At 40.3% G+C, this 21,235-nt stretch overlaps 1 protein-coding gene across 3 annotated transcripts; it reads left to right on the forward strand.

Annotated features, from left to right (window-relative positions):
- Nucleotides 1-625: 625 nt before the first annotated feature.
- rnf34b (ring finger protein 34b) lies at nucleotides 626-21,182 on the forward strand. Of its 3 annotated transcripts, XM_075456107.1 has the most exons (9): nucleotides 626-732; nucleotides 2,604-2,702; nucleotides 9,338-9,556; nucleotides 12,738-13,244; nucleotides 16,863-16,925; nucleotides 17,046-17,247; nucleotides 17,353-17,376; nucleotides 17,570-17,611; nucleotides 19,112-21,182. In XM_075456107.1, exons 2-9 carry the CDS (start codon nucleotides 2,670-2,672, stop codon nucleotides 19,294-19,296), a joined length of 1,275 nt encoding a protein of 424 aa, XP_075312222.1. In that variant the 5' UTR covers nucleotides 626-732; nucleotides 2,604-2,669; the 3' UTR covers nucleotides 19,297-21,182. The 3 variants fall into 3 exon arrangements, with proteins under 3 accessions (XP_075312222.1, XP_075312224.1, XP_075312223.1); XM_075456109.1 differs by lacking the exon at nucleotides 17,570-17,611; XM_075456108.1 differs by lacking the exon at nucleotides 2,604-2,702.
- Nucleotides 21,183-21,235: the final 53 nt, after the last annotated feature.

Consider the following 21,235-nt stretch of genomic DNA (forward strand, 5'->3'; position numbering starts at 1 on the left):
GAGAACATTAAGAACATTTGTACACCCTGCGGCTGGGCTGTGTCTGCATGGCGATAACGATGTAGCAGGGCCGTTTGCTGCCCCCTGCGGGCTCTCAGCGGTTACTGACGACGTTACGTAGGAAAACCCTCTAATCTCCTTTCTGCAGACAGCAGCCTTGTGTGAGGAGGTACAGACTAACTCAAACACAAACACAGGGGCTAAATATGGCGCTAAATAAGCTCGCATTTTGTTTTGTTAAAAAGTAACTCGTAATGCAGGCTAATTTTCACTCTCCTGAAAAAAATCCGATATAATTTTTTTAAGCAGATTAAAAAGTAAACGATAACATCTGCAGAGTACATTGTTTTCCTTAATTATTTGTTTATAGAACTATTCTAAATCTGCGCGAGTTTATGTCTGAGCTGTGCTTGTTTAAAAGGAATAACTAATTCACTGGTATAAACCAGCGCGGTGAGCACGGTGCGTCTTTACGCACGGCTCAAAACGCCCACCACGGCGATGCGCTGTGGCGGATTGGCTGCTAAAGATACCAGCGGCTGAGAGCTGTGTGTGATTGGCTTCGGCTTTCCCAGCACTCACGTTATGATTACTCCACATACACAAGCACACACACGCACACACTGGCAGCTGGAAAGAGGGACGACGTAATGGTTTGATTTCCTGGGCACTGGCAATGGTCGTCGCACTGACATTACTCGGCAGATTCCTCTAACGGGAGGTGCAATGAAGGTATGTGGTTGCGTTTGAATAGAATTTTGATGTGGATGTATTCACGGAGTCGATTTTTATATTGATTTGTGCACGAGGCTGCATAGGGAGACAGGGAATACCCCCATCTTAATGTAAATTAGTGAGTTTTTCTGCTCCTTGATGCATTTATATCAACAGGATAAATGCATTATTCACTATTTGGTTTGAAGTTGTCATCAGATGTCGCGACGGCGCTGTCAGTGTGCTTTTTTTTTTTTTTTTTAATTTTCCTGTCGAGCGTGCAAGCCCGGAAACGCTTCACCTGCATCCCCATCCGTCCTGACAAACAGTGGGTACAGCGTGTAGCTTTGAGACGAGCCTGCTTTGACCCTGGTGTGATTGTTCAATGGACTAAAACCTTCGCAGCGACGTCCATTCATCGTCAGGCTGTAATCCGCTTTAATGAGATTGAGACTGCGGTCAGTGTAAAAGGGGGGCTGTTTGGGAGACGTCTGGGGATGCGGACGGAGGATCACCTTTCTGGTCCGAGCTGTGTCGTCCCGAGCAGGAGACTCCTTCCTCTCTGTGGAGTGCGTATTCGTCTGTGTTTGTGCTGTAGCAGCGACAGGCTGCAGAGGTGATGATGGTGTCTGAAAGCTCGAGCTCAGGACACATAATCATGAAGAGGATGGCGATGATGTCATTGGTGCTCTGGTGGTGGCAGGTTTCTGGTGACAGAAACGGTGAAAGGTGAAGTGGAAGCAGGTCTGACATTACAGGGAGTCTTCTTCATTATCAGCTGCTGCTGCTGTGAACACAAGGTGTGAAAAACAGTGGATCACCTGTTCTTGCAGTAATAATGCCACTTGTAGGCATACTGAAATTCATGTGATGATCAAGCCTATTTTTGGGGAGCTTTCCCTTCCACCACATTTATCTGATGCAATGCAGTGAAAACAATGACGATTGTGCATTTATATCAGTGACTGCAAATTGTATTAGTGGTGGTGTTGCAGATATTAGTTATACATGTCTCTGCATTGTCCCCAAAGCTGGTTTTGGTTTTCCAAGTATCATGTCATTCAAATTAGAAAAATAGCTGCCATATCTAAACTAACAGTAACATACTGGTATATACTACAAAGTTACTTAAACCAGCAGTTTGTCTACTTTATATCATTAACCAATATGCAATTATATACTCTTAATTGACTGCCTTTACAAGATATTACAGAGAGATGAAAATAATATAATTGATGATCATAAAAGTCCAGAAACTATTAATGCTGACCTATAGAAACCACAACACGTAGAATTATAGCCAGCCAACTAAAAGCAGGTAAAATTAGCTGTTTGCTGTGAAAAACATTAAATGATGGAATAATGTCATTTCCTTCAATTTATTTACATATATATTGGCAATTTCCTATAAAGAAATGTTTTGGAAATCATCAAATAGTTATCCTTCTTGGGAAAAACATCACTTAAATAAGATCTGCGGCAGACAATTACTTACAAGAAAGTAATTCTTCATTTCGGTAAAAATAAAATTGCAGAGATCATATGTTGATTACTGTAAAAATATGAACTACAGTAGTTTAGTGATTAGAAAAAAAATCTTAAACTGCTTCAAATGGTGTAACTCAAAAGTTATACCCACAAAATTTGTAATATTTATACACACACACACAAAAAAAATCTATTACATGTCTGTTTCGGCCAGTGGCTGAATATTTTTTCCACAATGAACCCAGAGAAGCAATACAGTGGACCTATAGTGGAAAATATATGCAAGTCAAAAAAGTGAAGAAAAACCGAGAAAACCAAAATGCTGCTGTGTCAACTGAATATACAAGGAATAACACTGAATCATGCAGCTAAAGCTGTGTTCTGTTTTTTTGTTGTTTTAGCTTCCTGGGCCACCATAGGATCCCCAGCAGCGACAATCTAAATACTCTAAATACAGAGAGTTAAGTATGGACAAAGATCCCTGCTTTGCAGAAGATAAAGTATGTATGTGATGTCAATCTGTGTCGTTCATTTAGCTTGTTTTGTTCAGTTGCTTTCAGTAATCTCCTTCAATTAGTTTATGCATGGTGTTTGAAATACTGCTCTTATGTTCAAGTTTTAATGCAGCTGTACAGGGCATTTTACAAAACTTATGCTAGTTGTTTTAATTGGCAGAATTAAGAAAAAAGGCACCCTTTAGCTGGCCTCCCTTGTCACTTCTTCTCAAAAATCTGGGCAACTCACTGCACAACTAAAGACTAAAAATATTTTCTGGCTACTTTTAACGAGTAAAGGTTTACGGTGAGAGCTACGCCAGCTCGAATGGTGTTGGAGAATTAAATAGGAAGGCCACGAATGGAGCTTTAGAGTTATCGTGGTCTTTGTGCATTCAAGCTGCCGTTACAGAGGACTCGACGTTGAGCAGCTCAGACACAACTTCAAGCATACACAATGCAGCAAAAATGTACTGAACTGATACATCCGTACAGTCTTTCCTTCACCGTTGAATGATTCATTTTTTTTAGGGACTTTTCGATACTCTTCGGTGCTGTTAATCAAAATAATGTTAAAGAAAAGAGAATGCGGGGCTTAATTCTGTGAAGTTAATTTTCCCAAGGCACACCATTACTCACGGCGTCCCAGGGAAGCGAAATGCATGTGATGTTTTATTGACTAATCTGGCTTAAATTGAAAAGCAGCTTTTCTGGCCCTGTGGAGGGGACGCTGTTTGTTCTGTCAGCAGACATCTCAGAACAGTTAAGACTGCTGCACAGGGTGTGTTATGAAAGAATATGTTTTAATCAAAGATAGATGTGTATAGATCCTCAATTCTTCTATGTGCATGTTTAATTTTTTGCTCTCTAAACTCCAAATCATCTTTACCGTATCGTTTTTAAAGTCGAGAATATGCAAATAGTGAATGTCACGGAAACAAATACTCAGAATTCTGCTGCAGTGTTGCACAGTGGATCACCATTACCTCCAAATGAGACAAAACTCACTTCAGGGCTGAATTCTAAAGTAGAGGGCCAAGTCTGGAGCTATTAAGAGTGTCTAGGGGGCACAGAAGATTTCTGGTGATGGTTGTAAAATAGTCCAGTCGCAGAACAATCTCCTGCAGCTTCATATCTTTTTGCGCCGCTGCCCCAAAGGTTAAATCCCACCCAAGTTCTCCTCTGCCTTTGGACTAGATTGTGGAAATCTGATATTTTATGGACACCAATCCAAACTTTGCTGGTGGCAGCTCGAGTTTTATTTGCATATCTGCCCAGACTTTGCCAGGTTTGACATGAGCAGGCTCCACCACTCAGTCTTTTTTGGGTCATGTGTATAATTTAGATGAAAAGTTACATTGACTTCCATCATTTTCAGCCAAAATATAGGAAGGATGTTGAATGCATGAGTTTATTTTCTCAGTCAGTGATATCGCCCACCAAATTTACTTTGCAGACTGTGAGCGGCACTTCCAGCTGATGCAAGAAGAGTAAATGAAAAGCGCAGAACTGACAGTGAATGATGGATGACCTCCATGTTTAGAATTTATGAGGGCATATCTGTGTACTGATGGCTATATAGACGCATAGACTTGGTGTGAGTGTAAGGCAGCTACATGAGATAATAGAAATGTGTCAGCTCTCAGAGTCAGATAGAATTTATACTTCCTCCTTTCCCCTTACAACTTCATTGATTTAGTAATGTGCTCCTGTGACAATGGCAGACTCAGCAGGTTTATGAACGCCTTTTTCATGAATGTATACATCTTCTGCGCCACAACCTGGCAGCCACATTGCCCACAATGCTTCTTATCTGCTGTCAGTTCATTCACGTTGCACCTTCACCTACTTTATACATTTCTGAGTATGTAGAAGTAGGATTTGCTGAAAGCTGTCTCCACCTTTTTAACAGATATGCAGCAGTACCTTTAAAGACCTGTAAACATATTTACATAGAAAATAGATTAGAAATAGAAAAATACTTTATTCATAAAAATAAAAAAATGTCCTATTTGATATCTGTGATGCAAGTCATTCAGGGAGACTGGTGTAGACTTGCAGCCTATGATGTATCCATTAGTTTAATGAAACCCCTTTTTTCCCTCTTTTTTGAGAGCCTGTGTGGAGAGACACAGAAAACATGGGGAGACAGAAGGAAGTGGGAAATGGAACAAAGATCCCAAAACGGAAAAACGGTTTTGGCTCTTTTTTGCTTTAACTTCTTGGCCAAAGGGCGGCTAGATTTTCACACGCTTCATTTATTTAATCAACTAAAAATCTTCCTGTTCATAGGGTATTTTGTACACTAAAGCTCTTCCACAAAAAAAGTTGAGCCTAAGCAGCAGAAGCTGAGGTGTCATGACTTTGAATCGTGGAATCTTTACTCTTCTTTTGCGATGTCAACTCCTCACAGACTTCTTTAGATAGCCCAGCTATCAAGATAGCAAACAACTAAATGGGCTCTCTCATCTTCACTTGATTTAGAATCACTTGTTACCTTTTCAGACTGTGGGAGGAGGAGGCCAAATATATGAGCATGGTCATGTGAAACGCATTCTTTGATAGTGATACACACACTGAATGTACCCTAATTGCAAACAGTGCAGGGAGATGCTGAGCAAGGTCAAAGGAAATGTTGTGAAAGCATTTTATATTCCCCAACATATCTGAAAAATCACATACTATTCCTTTTTAAGAATCGCAACCTAAAGTACCGCTTATTGTTTTATATTTATTAAGCCAAACCATAAAACGATGTCCAACTTTAAACAAACAGCAAGTGAGAACAAAAGCAAAAAAAAAAACAGTGGCGACAAACAATGTTTTATGCAAAGAGACAAACTGAAAGGGCTTGTTTTTATTCACTGGAGTCTGAGAGGAGTTGCACTAAAGGCAATTATAAGATGTATGATATAGTTATTTGTTTTATCTTTTTTTTTTTTTTAAGTTTGTGTCATGCAGAGCCACTCCATTGAATAGAAATATTCGTGCTGGCAACGAGCAGAGGAAGTCCTTTTTAGATTTTCCTAATTTGTTGATATTGTTGATTTATTTACGTAAAGTTTCACAAGTGCCCCTTTGAATTTAACACCACCATAATGCATTAATCACATTAATGTTTGTAGTTGTTTTTAGTGTTGTCTTTTGGTCGCTGGAAGGTGACCTTGATAAACAAATTGGCTTTTGTGCAAAACCCTAAAGAGTCAGCTGATGCAGTTCAAAGGAAAGATAAAAAGTCTTCTCTTGTGTCCTCTGACTCAGTTTGAATTGAATTAAATGGTCTGCTCTTGGTCAGTCTGTCCGTGACCCGATTACTACTGATTTAGGTTCCTTGATGCAGTTTAGTTTTGAGTTTTGATCTCCAAAAGCTCATTTGATGAGGTTGGATAACTGTTCATCCACATGAGCCTTTCCCCTGTGGGTTTTTTCTATTTCTGTCTGTATTTGCTGCTTTCCCCCCTCAGTGGAGTTTGTGTGTGTTTGTGTGTGTACTGGGACTACATTGTTTGCCAGTCGTATTCCGGCAGCAGTCTGAGAAATGTCTGAATTATTTGCCAAAGATCTGACTTTCAAAGTGTTCAAAGGTGATGGTAATGACAAAAATTCAGATTTTATTCCCAGAGGTGTATAGCTGAAGTGAACAGCACTTGTCTCTAGTTTGTTTGGGACTCCCTGTCTGCACAGCTTTCTGTGCACTAATGGAAATGACGGAGGGAAGTCGAGCTGTTGGCTGAAAGCCAAGCCTTTTTTTTTTTTTTTTTTTCCATGGCCAAACTGCAGTGGCTCCACATCTTGGGGAATGCAATAAATACTCCTTTTAAGTGGTTTCGCTCCCTGATGAGGCAGGCTGTGTCTAACCAGGGAGACTGTTAAGCAGCAAAACATCAGGTCAAGTTTATGCCACAGGCAAGTAATGCAAGTTGTTATGCATCATGGTTTTATTGCACACAGAGAGCCGGAGGAGTTTATCCTGATAAAGTCAGCTGCTGTTGACAAGTTCCACTCAGTACAATATGTATTAATGTTCAAACACACAAGATTTGGGCTGAGTCGGCAGATTGACAGATCTGATCGTCGTTTTTAGCTGCAAATATCACAACATCCAGTTTTTTTTTCAAATTACTGCTTTTGTCAGCTTTTAAAAAGGACCATTTTCAGTTTTGCAGCTGTTAAAGACATGTTATGCTCGTTTATAGACTAAAAATCTGATCAGTCAGCTGAAAGATGTTAAAAGGATTAGTGAACTGTATAATTGTTTGTAGCCTTTCAAAATATGAACTTAAATGCATCAAATACTTTGTTCTTTACTTTAATGATATGTGGATTAGACAAACAGGCAGGCAAGCAAAGGCATGGGCAGACTTTACTTGAAACAATTAAACTGATGAAAGTATTCAGTGATTTGAAATTTCTGACTGTCCTGACTGTCTCCCTGCACTGAGGGCAGACCTGACTCCACAAATAGGGCCTAGTTTCTAAGCTTACGTAACGAATCCCTAAGCAGATGGGTGAGGTCAGATCAGGGTGTTTGTGACAAGTTGGAGAGTGTTGCCTTAAGAAGAGATGTGGCAGGATCATGTGAATTCCATTGTTTTCTTGCATAGAGCCGGGAACCACAGAGAGCTTACATTATGCTCATGTCAGCTATTGATTCTGCAGGCTGGGGAACAACAGAAGATGTATTCTCCCCTCCCCGCCTTCCCCCTCCCTCTTCCTCTCATCAGTATGCTCCAAGGAGCCGTGGCTCCCATCGTACCATCTTTGCTCCCCATCTCTGGAGCGTCAGAGCAAAGCAGCGGGCTGAAATGTGTCAACTTTTAATCCCCTGTATGGTTCAACTTCCACAAATACAGGATCTCTCCCATATCCTACAATGAAACTGATGCCTAATTATGCGTCGACCTTGCATAGGATTTATCATTATTATTATTGCTAAAATTAATTGATTTGATCAGTTTAATAACCAGTATGCAGATTCAACTTGATATTACGGATAAATATAATTAACAATTTGATTCTGATTACAGATTGATACATCTACTTTACAAACTTTTAGGAGAAAAAGTAATTAGATTGCCATTCAGTACAGGTATAAGATGCAGGTGATTCACACATGAATGCATCAGATATTTTAGTCAACGTGTCCAACCTTTCTTGCACAGTAGCATACAAAGCTTTGGTCTTCGCTAGTGTTTGTTTCTAAGAACATTTAATTATTAGTATTTAATAAAGAGGGATGTGTGGTATGTGGTATTTTTCAGTTTTAGAGTGCTACAAAGGATCATGCAAAAATGGAAAAGAGGTCTGAGCTCTCAGATAACTTTTTTTTACCTAGGTCTCATGCTTTAGATTAGCTTGTTAGGGACCTGGTTTGCTCATAGCCAGTGTTAGGAAAAGCCAGGTGGCGATAACTGCAAAGATTTATAAATACTCTGGCTCCTCAAACCCTCCAAGCTGCTGCCCAGCACTCCCAGAAAATTAAAGTAATGAGACCCATAAAGAATTTTCAGGTGTTTGCTTGGTTCATAATGGTATTACCGGGAACAGTGGCAGTCAAGATTAGCTCAGAAAGGTTAAGAGAACCTTGAGCTATTGTTCATAAGATTACTAGAATGGTAAATGAAAGCCCCCTCTGTACTGCAATCTCAGGTTTATCAGACTCTGCGTGGTGGTGTGCTGCTCTTCTGTGCAGCAACACCTTCATAGATAAGACCCTCGTGGAAGATCAGATGAAAAGCTTTTCTGCAATCTCACATGAAAATTCAGTTTGAGAAGTTTGCAAATGAGCATTTAAGCAAGCCTGAAGTAGCTTTGAAAGTGAAAGTAGGAGCTTTTAGCTGCAATGACTGAAGGTTTGTTTGACTCCATGAAAGTAGGTTGCTCATGCTTTGTGTTGCAGTCAGTGGCACAGCGAGCGTTTAGGTGGAAGAGGGAAGGATTAATTCAACTGAAGGTCTGCAGAGTGGAGATGAAGAATAGGATGCTTTGATAAGTAAATTAACTTAAAGGAGTACGTCCACCACTGCCATTTTTAGTATTGTAAGCCTAATTTTACATTTTATTTTGAGTTTTCCTTTTTGACATTTGAACTCCACATTTAAACCCCATATGGTCATCTCTTCACAGTTTGATTATAAAAAAATATAAAAGTCGATAAACACGGCTTGTTCAAGCCACTCTAAAATTCAAAAGTTTTATGCTGGCCCATTATTCAAATTATTTTTTTTATTTTTTTATCTATCGAACAAGATAAGTTTCAATACTACTTTTTTCAGGTAAACAACTGTGCTGTAAATCTTTGATACCAGATACCAGTAACTAGATACACGAGGGTGAATTTTGAGAAAATTAAGCAGTGCAGCCACAAAGATGTGAAGGGGTTTCATTTCAGCTTGTGTTAATATGACTTGGCTTCAATAAAAACCTGGAATAAGCCAAAGCAGAACATACATGTGTGGTACATGGTACATATTTGAAACAAGTACATGGAACAGAGTGGATTATGAGAGAAAAAGAACCCATAAAGCAACATTTCAATCTAAAATTAGACCACACTCACTTGACATTCAAAAAGTAGGCATGGAAGTGTACAAGTCTTACATGTGTGTGCTAATGTGTGTTTCTATCCTTCCTCTCCACAGGCGGGGGCATCGTCCATGTGGGCGTCATGCTGCGGGCTGCTGAACGAGGTGATGGGCACGGGAACAGTGCGGGCGCAGCAGCCGGGGTTCGGAGCAGGGGCGGGGCCCTTCCGCTTCGCGCCCAGCGCAGGGTACTCCACCTACCCCCCCACCAGCTCAGGGAGTGCTGGACAGCTGTGCAAGGCCTGCGGACTGGCCTTCTCTGTCTTCAGACGCAAGGTGAACACATACATGATGAGACTGATGGAAACTGATGGTGGTGGGGGGTTTCCTCAAGGGTTAAAAGCAAGGCATGAAATATTAAAAGTTGATAGAGACCAAGAGATACAGATTACATACACTTTGTACTAAAACAGATGTTTTGATTTTAGACTGACTGGCCTCACTTGATGTTGCTGCTATAAAACTTGCAAAGACGGTAAAGAGAAGTCCGTCAGGAGTCCTTTATAGTTAACATTTAGTGAGTTTATTTTTAATCAGTTTTATGTCATGATTTGTTGTTCATTTAGTATGTTTTATTTCATGATGCATATATAATATAAATATAATATAATGAATATATGGCATATATAATGAAATTAATTATAATGTGAATTAATAGGAATTTAATCTACCCAAAAATGTAGCCTCCTGTATCAGTTATATCAGTCATCTGTTGAGATGTTCATAAAAACATAATTCTTTGATTTGCAATCATTTAAACTCCACATTTCACTGAAAATAATTCTTAGAGAAATTTAATTTCTGTCGTTTTATTTAAAAACTGGTGTGAATTTCATAATCTATTGTCAAAAGAAGCTGTGATGTCATGAGTGTGTGTGAATGCCGTAATAATGATGAACATATACTGAATGAGCATCTTTTTCAGGAAGGTCTTCCTTATTTAAGCAAAACGATGCCAATTGTTTAGTTTTTAACTGCCTATATATTTAAATCCGTCAAATTCACATTTTTTAAATGAGGAATAGTGAAAAGAATGGATTATTTTGTGCTGAGTTTAATTGTGGATAAGCAACACATTACTTTAAAGTCTGAATAGGCCAACAAAAGTTATTAACAATCATGATTGGGTGTAAAGACTCTGAAGTAAAGATGGAGGGGAACATTTATTTTTTTTATTTTTTTTTTACATAAAATTGACAAAAAAGATCTCTGAAGACGGGGCACAAAGCAATCTCCCTTTAGTTCATGCGATTCCTTTTTTAAAAGGTTTTTCTTAATAGGTTAAATCTCTGACAACTCCTGGGTCCTGGACCTGGATTCTTTTGGGGAGATGTCCCAGCTAAAAAATGTACACGCTTCAGGTTGCCATTAAATGCACTAATATTGAGTCAAATATCCTTTTAAAATGTATTAAATCGTCTCAACTTTATTACTACAGGGTAGCTTTCCTCATTGTACCTGCTGTTCAATAGTAACATTTCCAGGGTCTCTGCTCAGCTCAGAGTTTAATGGCAGCTCTGTCAGACGAACTGATGAAAACTCTGCCATTCTCAGCTTCCTCGAGCTCTCGCTGCTTCACATAGGTCTTTCATCATCCACACGCCAGTTTCTGACGGCGGGTCGACTCCCATTTGAGTGTCAGCGTGATATTTTCATAGAATGTAAAAAGACCCGTCGGGGATTAACAACAACTGATTATGAAGAAAAGCATCCGTTATGCTGGAAATGTGCTCCTGGTTGATCTGGAGCACAGTTGTGCTCAAGTGATAAGGAAATGTTTACCGCCATGGCCGACCTGCTTTCCTGCCCATTTGAAGTGTCAATCTACTGAGTTGCTCTGTATCAGTGTTAAGCCTGTTAAATGCCAAATATCACCAGGAGCTACAGATGATTTATTTCCCTTTTCTTTGCTCTCTCCTGGAAACGACTGAACATGGTTTGAAGTTTTTGTGGCTTGTTTACAGGGATTCTCTTTGTGGAAGAACTCACTCACCAGGTGACTCATAGAAGAGCATACGGCTTTATATTTTTTACATTACAGTCATGGTAAAAAAGATAGTACACCCTAATTCAGTGCTGAAGTTTTATGAGTCGGGACATAAAAAGAATCCTCTGGTACTTTACAAGTCTTAAAAATATGTAAATACCACCTCAGATTTCCAGCAACACATGTTGCATTACATGTTATCATCAATTATTTCACAAAAACCAAGCTACAATATGGAAGCACTGTTACTGCTTCCACAGGAATTAAGAGGGTAAGTGATAGTCAGGTGCTGCAAATCAAATGCATGAGTCAGTAAGCAAGCGTGAGCACCTCAATAAAAGCCGAAGTTTTGTCATTTTGCTGGACTGAAGCATTCAGGCGTCTGTTAATACAATGCTAAGAATCAAAGACATCAGCAATGAACTTAAAGAGGCAATTGTTGCTGCCAATTAGTCTGGGTTATAAGGCCATTTCCAAACAATTCCATCATTCTACGGAGAGAAAGATTATTCACAAGTGAAAAACGTTCAAAACAGTTGGAAATCTTCCCAGAAATGGATGTCTCAGGACGTCCACCTCAAGGTCAGGCCGTGCAATGCTTAGAGACCCTGCGAAAAACCCAAGAGCTACATTTCAGACTCTACAGGCCTCAGTTAGCATGTTAAATGTTAACGTTCATGACGGTACAATTAAAAAACAATTAATCCAAACTCCTTGTTTGGAAGGCTTGCATGAGAAAGCCTAAGACAGCAGCAAATATATATAATATATATAACCAAGTGTCGCAATGATCCAGTCAGAGTCCAGACCTCAGTCTGATTAAAATGCTGTTTTAATAAAGCTGTATGGAAATTATTGCCAGTTAACCTCAATGATCTGAAGGAACATTGTAAAGAAGAGAAGACCAAAATTCCTCCACAACGATGTGGGAGACTGATAACGTCATACGGAAAATAATCACTTCAAGTTATTGCAGCCAAAGGTGGTTCCACTAGCTGCTGAATCATAGAATGTACTTAGATTAGTCTGCATTCTGGCTGCTGTTCTTGTCCTTTTGAGGTTGCATATATCTAATTTTAAGACCTGGTAAAGACCACATGATTTATTTATTACTGTATGTTCTTGTACATAAAATCTCAGAACCAAAATACAGTAAACTTTCTTTTACACGAGTCTATATGGTGTTTGACTTAACGCTGTTTTTTGTAAGCAGTAATCACGTCACGGGTAGAATAGCTCAGTTGCTCCAATTTCCAGTGCTTCTCCCAAATAAACCCCCTCCAGCAGATGGTTCATTTATTCATCAAAACAAACATGACTGACAAGTCTGACATCAGGGCTGAGTTAGAAAAATGAAAACAGTTTTGTTTTGGGGAAAACAATCACTTCAGGAAGCTAGTTTGCTTGGTTCAGTGAGAAGAAAAAGAACAGTTGATCACATTGGTCTGTCACCCTCTTCTCCCCCTGCAGCACATCTGCTGTGACTGTAAGAAGAGTTTCTGCGCTCTGTGCTCTGTGCTGCAAGAGAATCTGCGCTGCTGCACGACCTGCCACCTGCTGCGCGGCACAGCCTTCCAGCGGCCTCGCCTCATGCAGCTCCGGGTGAAGGACCTGCGCCAGTACCTGCTGCTACGCAACATCCCCACCGACACGTGCAGGGAGAAGGAGGACCTGGTGGACCTGGTGCTGTGCCATCAGGGGACGCGGGAGGCCCAGAGGCCAGTGATGGAGGAGGATGAGGATGAGGAAGACGAGGAGGAAGAGGAAGAGGAAGAGGAGGAGGAGGAAGAGGAGGAGGGGGAGGAGGAGGAAGAAGAAGATGAAGGGGGAAATGACTCAGACAGTCTGCACTCTCTCCCCCACTCACGTGCCGCCTCGCCGCCCTCTGCGACGCGCTCCACCTCTGAACAGTCGGTCCTCTCCGCCTCTCAGGGAGACGTGCTCAGCCCAAGTGACAGCTCAGGGACCACCAGCCAGGTCTGTGCGTGCCGACACACAGCCGTGTGCTCCACCCAGCCCCACACACAAACTAACACGCGCTGCGCTTCCATCACATCTGCGCTCATTCTATCCAAAATAATTCATTTCAAAGGTGAAATTGATTTATTTACAAGTTTCATAGTGGCTGTTTGAAGTCAGGCAAATCAACGCCCTCGTGTTCATTTCTGTCTGTGTGGTGTCTTCTGTGTCGCTCAGCTCTCGTGGCGCTGTCATGCATGAAGCCTGGAACTCCTCTACATATCTGTGGATTTTCAGTGTTCAGCAAAATGTCCATGCGGCAGATGGAAACAGCTGTGTTGGCTTCGTGTGTGAACGCAGAGCCCTCAGACCTGCCAGCGAAGCAGCTTAAGCCCTTTGCCATTTTTAGTTCTCTTACATAGGCTGATTCCGTTATGTAACAAGCACACAAGTTGAAAACTCCCCACAGCCTCACAGCTGTAACCAGAGAACAGAAACGCTACAGCACATCAGTCCTCTCGATATCACTGTGTGAATAAACAAGCTGTTTGTTTGGAGATTCATGGGAGTTTTTAGTACAACCAATGGTAAATGTGTGGCTTTTGAGCAGATCAACAAACAAGCAAACTTCTATGTAATCTGGGTCATTTGTAGTGAACAAAAATGACACCTGTCAAAATTAGGGCTGCAATCTTTTTAGGTTTGAATCTTAACCAATTCCTTTCAAGAAATCAAATGTCTTCTTGAATTCTGCGCTTTTTCTTTAGCAGCAGAGTATTTTATGCCACACAGTTATTTTTTTAAAACCTTTAGTCATGCCAGCTGAATCAGAAAAACAACAGAATAAGCGTCTAATTCTAATGCAAATCATAACTGACAGAATAACAAGATGAGAAATGCAACTTGTCATCATCACTTGTTTAGATTTAAATCTGGAAATATTTGAACATTGGAATATATGTATTTTCTTATATTCAAGTTGTTTACCAGAAAAAGTTCAAGTTACAGTTTTATAATGAAAATGGGCAGAAAGTGCAGGCGCTCATCTGCAATTCATGGTTATTCAAGTCCTGATTTGAGGAGGAGAAACCCTCTTTTTCAAGGCCCTAAATGTATTAAAAATGCCAGTCTTGGGTCTGGATCCCATGGATATCCTTATGGGTTTTCTCTGTTGTTTCCTCTGAGGCTTTTCGTTTGTGGGTCTTTTTGCCTTTAGTTTTGTCTCCACTGAGTGAAATGCAGATGACTGAATTGGCCATTGCAGAACATTTCATTTCTTTACATTTAAAAACTCCTGAGTTGCTCTCCGTGTTTCTGCTGACGAGCCCTTGTGAGCTATCCCTACAGACTATTTCAACTGTTTACAGAATAATGCTCCATAACTGGTCTCACTTTTGAAGATTTATTTTTTTTGGAAACCATAGTCTTACCTTTGTGATATTGAGGCTTATGAATGGTTTTGCACCCTGTGGTGAGCCATCTGTATTTGTGATGTCATCTCTTTATGATGGATGATATGTCCTTCTTCTGGAGAGTGAAGGGTTATTATCTTTATCATGTAAAGGAGCCTGCAAACATACACCACTGCCTTTTACCATGAACCTAACAGTCTGTGCTAAACTGTTAGTTCAGCCTCTAAGAATGTTCCCTCTTTTCTCTCTTATGGATTTTTATTTTTATTTTTTTAAATCTTTTTGCCATCTGTTTAATTTGCTTCGAGAACTCCTTTGATTAGATATTGTGGGTTCACAGAAAAAGCGTTTAAATATAATTGCCACACTAAATACGCCATAAACGTTTCATGTGAATAACTAATTAGTGATATTTGGTATTAAATCGAGCAATTAAAACTTTTTCTTCTTAGTATTTTCAATATTTCATCACTAGCTGCTGAAAAGCATAGAAAGACATCTAGCATGTGTAACTTGTGATTGTCAGATGCACAGTAGGATTTCGTACCAATGGGGCATTCCTGCTCATTTTCTCTTTTGCAGCTTTTCCAGCCTTAGCGAGTGCTTTCTATTAGATTCGTATGTTTGCAGGGAGCAAAAACTGACTACATAAAGTCAAAGAAATGTGGTGTTCCAGGGAGGTTCATTTCTTGAAGCGAGTCGCGCCTGCTGCGTATGTTTGTGTCTCTGAGGAGTCTCGTCTGAGCATGATGTCTATGCGGCAGCAGGCATCTAGTACTGTGACGCTGACGGATGCATTATTAACACATCTTTATTGGAGGAAGATAGTGGTGTGCTGGAATGTGCTCAGACACAGAGAGGTGCAACGAGTTTGTTTTATGGCACAGAGGCGAGGCGCTAAATTCTGTCATATCGGATATCACAAGCATTGTTTTGTGAAGTAGATAAAAGAGCAAGGAGACAATGTTGTCTCTTCAATGCGCATAAATGGCTGAGATAAAGCAGGGCTGTGCACACCTACAAATCACAGCCCAAACATTTGTGTTTTTATTCTTAATTAATCCAGCTGATACATGACCTTCCCCTTCGAAGAGAATAACTGCTCTTTTGTGATATTGTTGAACGTTGTCGTGGAAAAGTCAGGTTGAAAATTCACAGAATTTGACACAGAACAGGAAGTTAGTATGTTTTTCCACACATGAGAGGTTTTCCATTGGCACTTCAAAGTCATCATTTTCACACGTCACACATCCTTGACATTCATGCTCATCGAGGCCATCTTGAAGTATCATGAGCCACGGGGCTGCAACTTTTTCGTGGCCCACCCCCACGTCCAAATCAAGTACTGTGCCATCCATCTTCGACAAACAGCCATGCTTAATGTTCACAATCGTGACTGCAGATTCATTTCATGACTGTCAGTGTGAGTCCACAATAAAGCATGTATTCTGAATACAACTTTGTGTTCCACAGTCTAACATATGTTGGCAGAAGTGTAACACGGTATTCTTAAGTATGTTTTCATCAGTCTAAAATAGGAACTATTGTTTTCATCTGAAAACCAGCTAGAATGGGCCGCCCTACTCACAAATTCACCTCATTATACCTCCATGTTACTACAGTGTCACAGAAGGGACAAATCAAACTGTCTCAAGGACAGACTGCAGGACTCAACCTGAGAAAAACAGTCGTAAGAAACTCCATCTTTGTTGCAGGAAAGTTGTATGATGCCTTCATGGACATTTCAGTTTGTGATGTGAAATGATAGATCAAAGTGAGGGGAAAAATCAATGTACTTGAAAGGTGTTTTGTGATTTGGAGAAGTTTGTGCACAAATTGCGTAGGGTTTTGTTGCGCTTTGTGTGACGTTTATGGACCACTGGTGGTGCTTGATGTTCAAATATAATCGGAGAAACCACATTGAAACCATGTGACTGTTTTTTTTTTTTCTTTCTCTTATTTGGCGTGAGATTAGTTTTGGCAGTGTGCGAACATAAAAAATAAATAAATAACAGCGGGTGTTCCACATCAAAAGCATGTGATCTGCAGCATGGGATCTCTCTGCCCACTTATCCCCAAGCCTCTGTGGCCTTTTATGTCATCAATACACAGATTAGGGCGAAGAGCAGCTGGCAATTTTACAAACTAACCTATGAGTACAGAATCCTTTTGAAAGTTTAACACAAGTTGAGCTGACTTTTACTGTGTTGATTTCTTCTCACAGGAGCATGAAGATACTCCAACAGCATCGCTTTTGAACCTGGAGCCAACTGAAAACATCTTAGAGGTGTGCTGCTTGTCTCTGTAAACATCTGCAGAGCTAAACGATCTCAGTCCTAGAGGTCTTAGTGAATGCAGTCCTTCTGCTGACTCTGTGATCCCATCTCTGCTCCTGTGTGGACTGTAGGTCAGCCCGGCGACACAGAGAAGGATCAGAGCCTCGCTGTCTGATCTCGACAATGAAGAGGCGATAGCGAACCTCTCTGTCCGTCAGCTGAAAGAGATTCTCGCTAGGAACTTTGTCAATTACTCCGGCTGCTGTGAGAAGTGGGAGCTGCTGGAGCGAGTGCATCGACTCTACAGAGAAAATGAGCAGAACAGGAAATCCAGTGAGCACTTTTTTTCTTTGTTTGTTTGTTTTTGCATATCAGTTCCCCCCCTGTGGTCTTGTGTGCTATGCATAACAAAAATATATTTTTCTATCTTGTTTTTAGTGGAAAACGTGAGCATAACAGCAGGTAATTGCTTTTAATTATTGTTTCTATTTTTGAGATATGACATTGCCTTTTCATTTTAACTACATGAAGAGACGTTTAATGCTAACAATTCTGTATTATCTGCTTACTTACCATTGTTTTACTCTAAAGGGCAAATTCATTGTTTCCTAGACTAATCAATTCTCTTAATTACTGCCCATTCTCATCTATAAAGTGGTTGCATATCCTCCACCTCTCTGCAACAGTGGAGTTGGAGGTAAGATGTTAATGTAAAAATCTCCTCCCTGAACATTACAGTTACTGTGCACTGCACTCATCTGCCAAAAGAAAACACTAAAGGCATGCCGCAGTCATTTGTTTTTACCCACGTGATGCTTTCCATTATCTTGTACATCATCATACTGTTGTCATTATTGTCTGCCTGGTTCAGTGTGTTCGTATTCTGTCACTTGAGCATCTTTTCCAGTGTGCGTCATCTCATTTAATGCTGAGGGACAGCCTCTTTCTCCCGTCATTAATGCATTCAATTAAAGCTTTTACCTCTTGAAGGGCCGTCATATAACTTCAGTGGCAGCATGTCTCCATCAGGTGTAATTACATTGTCAAGCTTCCTCGCTGACATGAAGGGCTCGAGGATCTTATTAGCCCACTTAGCATTCAGCTGTGCAGAGAGGGCAGACAGGCTGCAGCTGGATTGATTTTCTTTTTTTTTCTTCTTCTTCTTTTCCTGTCACACAATATGTGAGCAGCAGGAGCCAGATTTAGGCCAGTCGGCTGATCAGTCAACATTTAACTCCTATAAGCCATTGCAGTGACACGATTTGATCTTAAACTGTTTTGATGACCGTTGCTCTTCCCCCAAAGCTGGGATTGGACAACTGATTGTTTTTCTTTTACAGTGGCTAAATTTGTCTCCATCTCAAAATTACAATAAATAGATAAGTGATTAAATAAATAAAGAAGAAAACAGGAAAATCAAGTGGAAAAAGCTTTATTAGTGGTGCTCTACAGACAGGTAGAGAGTAGTGGGGAGGATTAAGTGACATCTAGCGAATTACATTGCATCTATAACAGCAACTGCAATGGCTGCCAAAAAAAAAAGTCAATATTTTAATTTCTGGCCACTGTTTAGACTTGGTGATCCCAAATTGTGGACTCATTGGAAGAAATAACTATAGATATAGATATCTTGTTATAACGTTACAAAAAATATAAAAAAAAATGTTTTTGTTATAATAGTTGAAAGACCGTTTTGAGCATTGTTGATTAGGAAAAAATAGATTTCACTATGTTGCAAAATTGAACTTCTAAAACAGTCATTGTGCAGTTGTTGCTGTGGGCAGGAATGGCCTCCTCTACTGATCTTTGCAGCATCTGAGCTGAAGAAGCCGCTGATAGAACACACTCCATTGTTTAATTGCTGCAATGTTGCTTATTATGTTTAGCAACTTCTACAGCATTTTTCTTTGCATAAACAACCTTAGAGCAATCACCGGCACTGATCAAATGAACGTGAATTCCAAAAAGCAAAACTGGCACCCTAAAATGTTCGAATAGTAATGGTACCTTATAGGCACTGAATACAAAACTTCCCTATTGTATGAGGTAGAATCTGATAAAAGAGGAAGAAGGAAGACCAAACAATGTCGATGCAGTCGGCAGCTCAGTGTCAGCTTCCGCTCATCATCTTTGGTCGTAAAATGAATTCAGTGAGCGGTTGTTAACTGTCAATATTTTTTTACATCTCCATCCACAGATGGTGTCAAAGCTCAGCTGGCCGCTGATGAAAACCTTTGTCGCATTTGCATGGATGCCATCATCGACTGTGTGTTACTGGAATGTGGTCACATGGTAACCTGTACCAAATGTGGAAAGAGGATGAGCGAGTGCCCCATCTGCAGGCAGTACGTGGTGCGGGCCGTGCATGTCTTCAAGTCTTAAAACTCTGTTTGTGCGTCAGAGCGGCCCTCAGGCGTGCACATGGCCCCAGCCCTGAATTTATCACTGAGGATGAACTGCCGCGCATGACGTCTCACAGGACCTAATGCTGCAGCAGGCCTGAGCAACTTCCCGGTCTTTAAAACCAGACTGTTGTCTCTGGCCTACCACGGTATGCCCCCCTCGCCCCACCTCACTAACTCATGTTCCAGCCCCGCCTCTCCTCCCTGGTTGACCGTCATCAGCTGCACCGGGTCTCTCACTCTTTCTGTCTTTGGTCTGTTAGATACACAGCAGAAACTCCTGCCGCCACTACTCTCCATTCACTGTTTCGATTCTACTCGCAGGAGAAGAGAGGAGGCGGTCCTGTGGATACTTGAAGAGGCTCGGCTTATTGTTTGTGGTGAAATATGAGATTCCAGGGTTAGAGTCAATATGGTTTACACAGTCATGCCACATGACACTGTGTTATCTCCCTCAGTGTTCTTTAGGATGTGCAATATCAGAGAAAGAAAAACGTTTTTAGAAAAATGTCTGTTTGTCAGTCCCAACACTACATGCACTGAGTCTCACACACACACACACACACAAGGAGCGTGTATGGTGCCGAACATCATGCCTTCAGTGGATATTCGGTTAAAATTTCACAGTATGCATCTCATAACCAGCAAGCTTGGTGAGCTTACTCTCGTTTTCTTTTTTTTTCTTTTTTTTTTAAATGAACTTTAGGAAATAAACTGTGTACATGTAAACCTTTTAACACTTACTGAATGAAGGACGTGCTTGTTTCTCCATTTTCTAATGTATACTCCCTGCTGATATACATTCCTGTTATCGTGTGACATTTCATTATAACAAAAGAAAAAAGAAAACAATGAACTAAAGACCCACTAAGCAGCTTTTTCTGAACCTTTCAACCACATTTCACTGTCTCCATAATTAGATCACGTGATCTTAAGACGGTTTCAAAGATGTCGAAGCACTGTGTGAAATGTATCATCCTTCGTTTGAGAGGCAAAAAAGAAGGGCAGCTGAAGGCTTCCTCTAAAAAGTGGACCTCAAGTTAAGATTGTTTTTAATCATATATTACAAACACCCATACTTCTTTAACTTTGAATATCTCTCACCAAGCAATACCACCTTATTTCAAAGTCTACCAGTTGTTTGACTGTGCTTTCCTTTAATGCCAGATCTAAGGTAGGTAACAGGTGCTACTCCCTCATTTCTGATCTGTAATATCTGCATATTTTTGTCACATTGTCAAGGCTTCCCTCTACATGTCCGTCACACAGTGAGAGGCAGAAGTAGCAGACTTACGTTAACCTGTTATGCAAATGAAACACGTTGTTCATGTCATGAGATCCAGTTTACTCAGATGTCACTAAAAGATCTGTGTTCTGTATGCCTGTGGTATGTTTTAACAAACTGCAGTTGAGTTGCTGTCAAGTGAATCTCATAGATAGCTTCTATTGTTGTTTACTGATAAGTTATTAAATGTATATTTTTCCATTTACTTGGGAGACACATGATTTAAAAGTTCTACGAAGTACAAAAGGTTTAAAAATAAAACTATACAGTTTTCCAGAATGTATTCCTGCTGGTTTTGGTCAGATGAGTGTGAGTGTCTCACCATTAAACTGCGTCACAGTCTCGATTTCTAGCACGTTTCTGTCATCTGCTTCGGATTCTAAACTAACCTGCATCACAACACTGTAACAAATAAGAGATGTCATTCATGGGCAGCTACAATACAATCGGACTCAGAGGATTTCATCAGCACTCATAAGCCTGGATCTTTATATTTTGAATGTTGAACATTTTTTTTATTTTGATTGAGAGGTGAAAATGATTTATTAGATCCAATAAAATGCAGTACTATAAAACCAGAGAGTAAAATCTTGCTCTTCATTTTCTAAGTAGTTGTACATTTGATTTTGGCTGA

The sequence above is a fragment of the Odontesthes bonariensis genome, chromosome 22 (genome assembly GCF_027942865.1).
Source record: "Odontesthes bonariensis isolate fOdoBon6 chromosome 22, fOdoBon6.hap1, whole genome shotgun sequence".
NCBI classification, from domain to species: Eukaryota; Metazoa; Chordata; class Actinopteri; order Atheriniformes; family Atherinopsidae; genus Odontesthes; species Odontesthes bonariensis.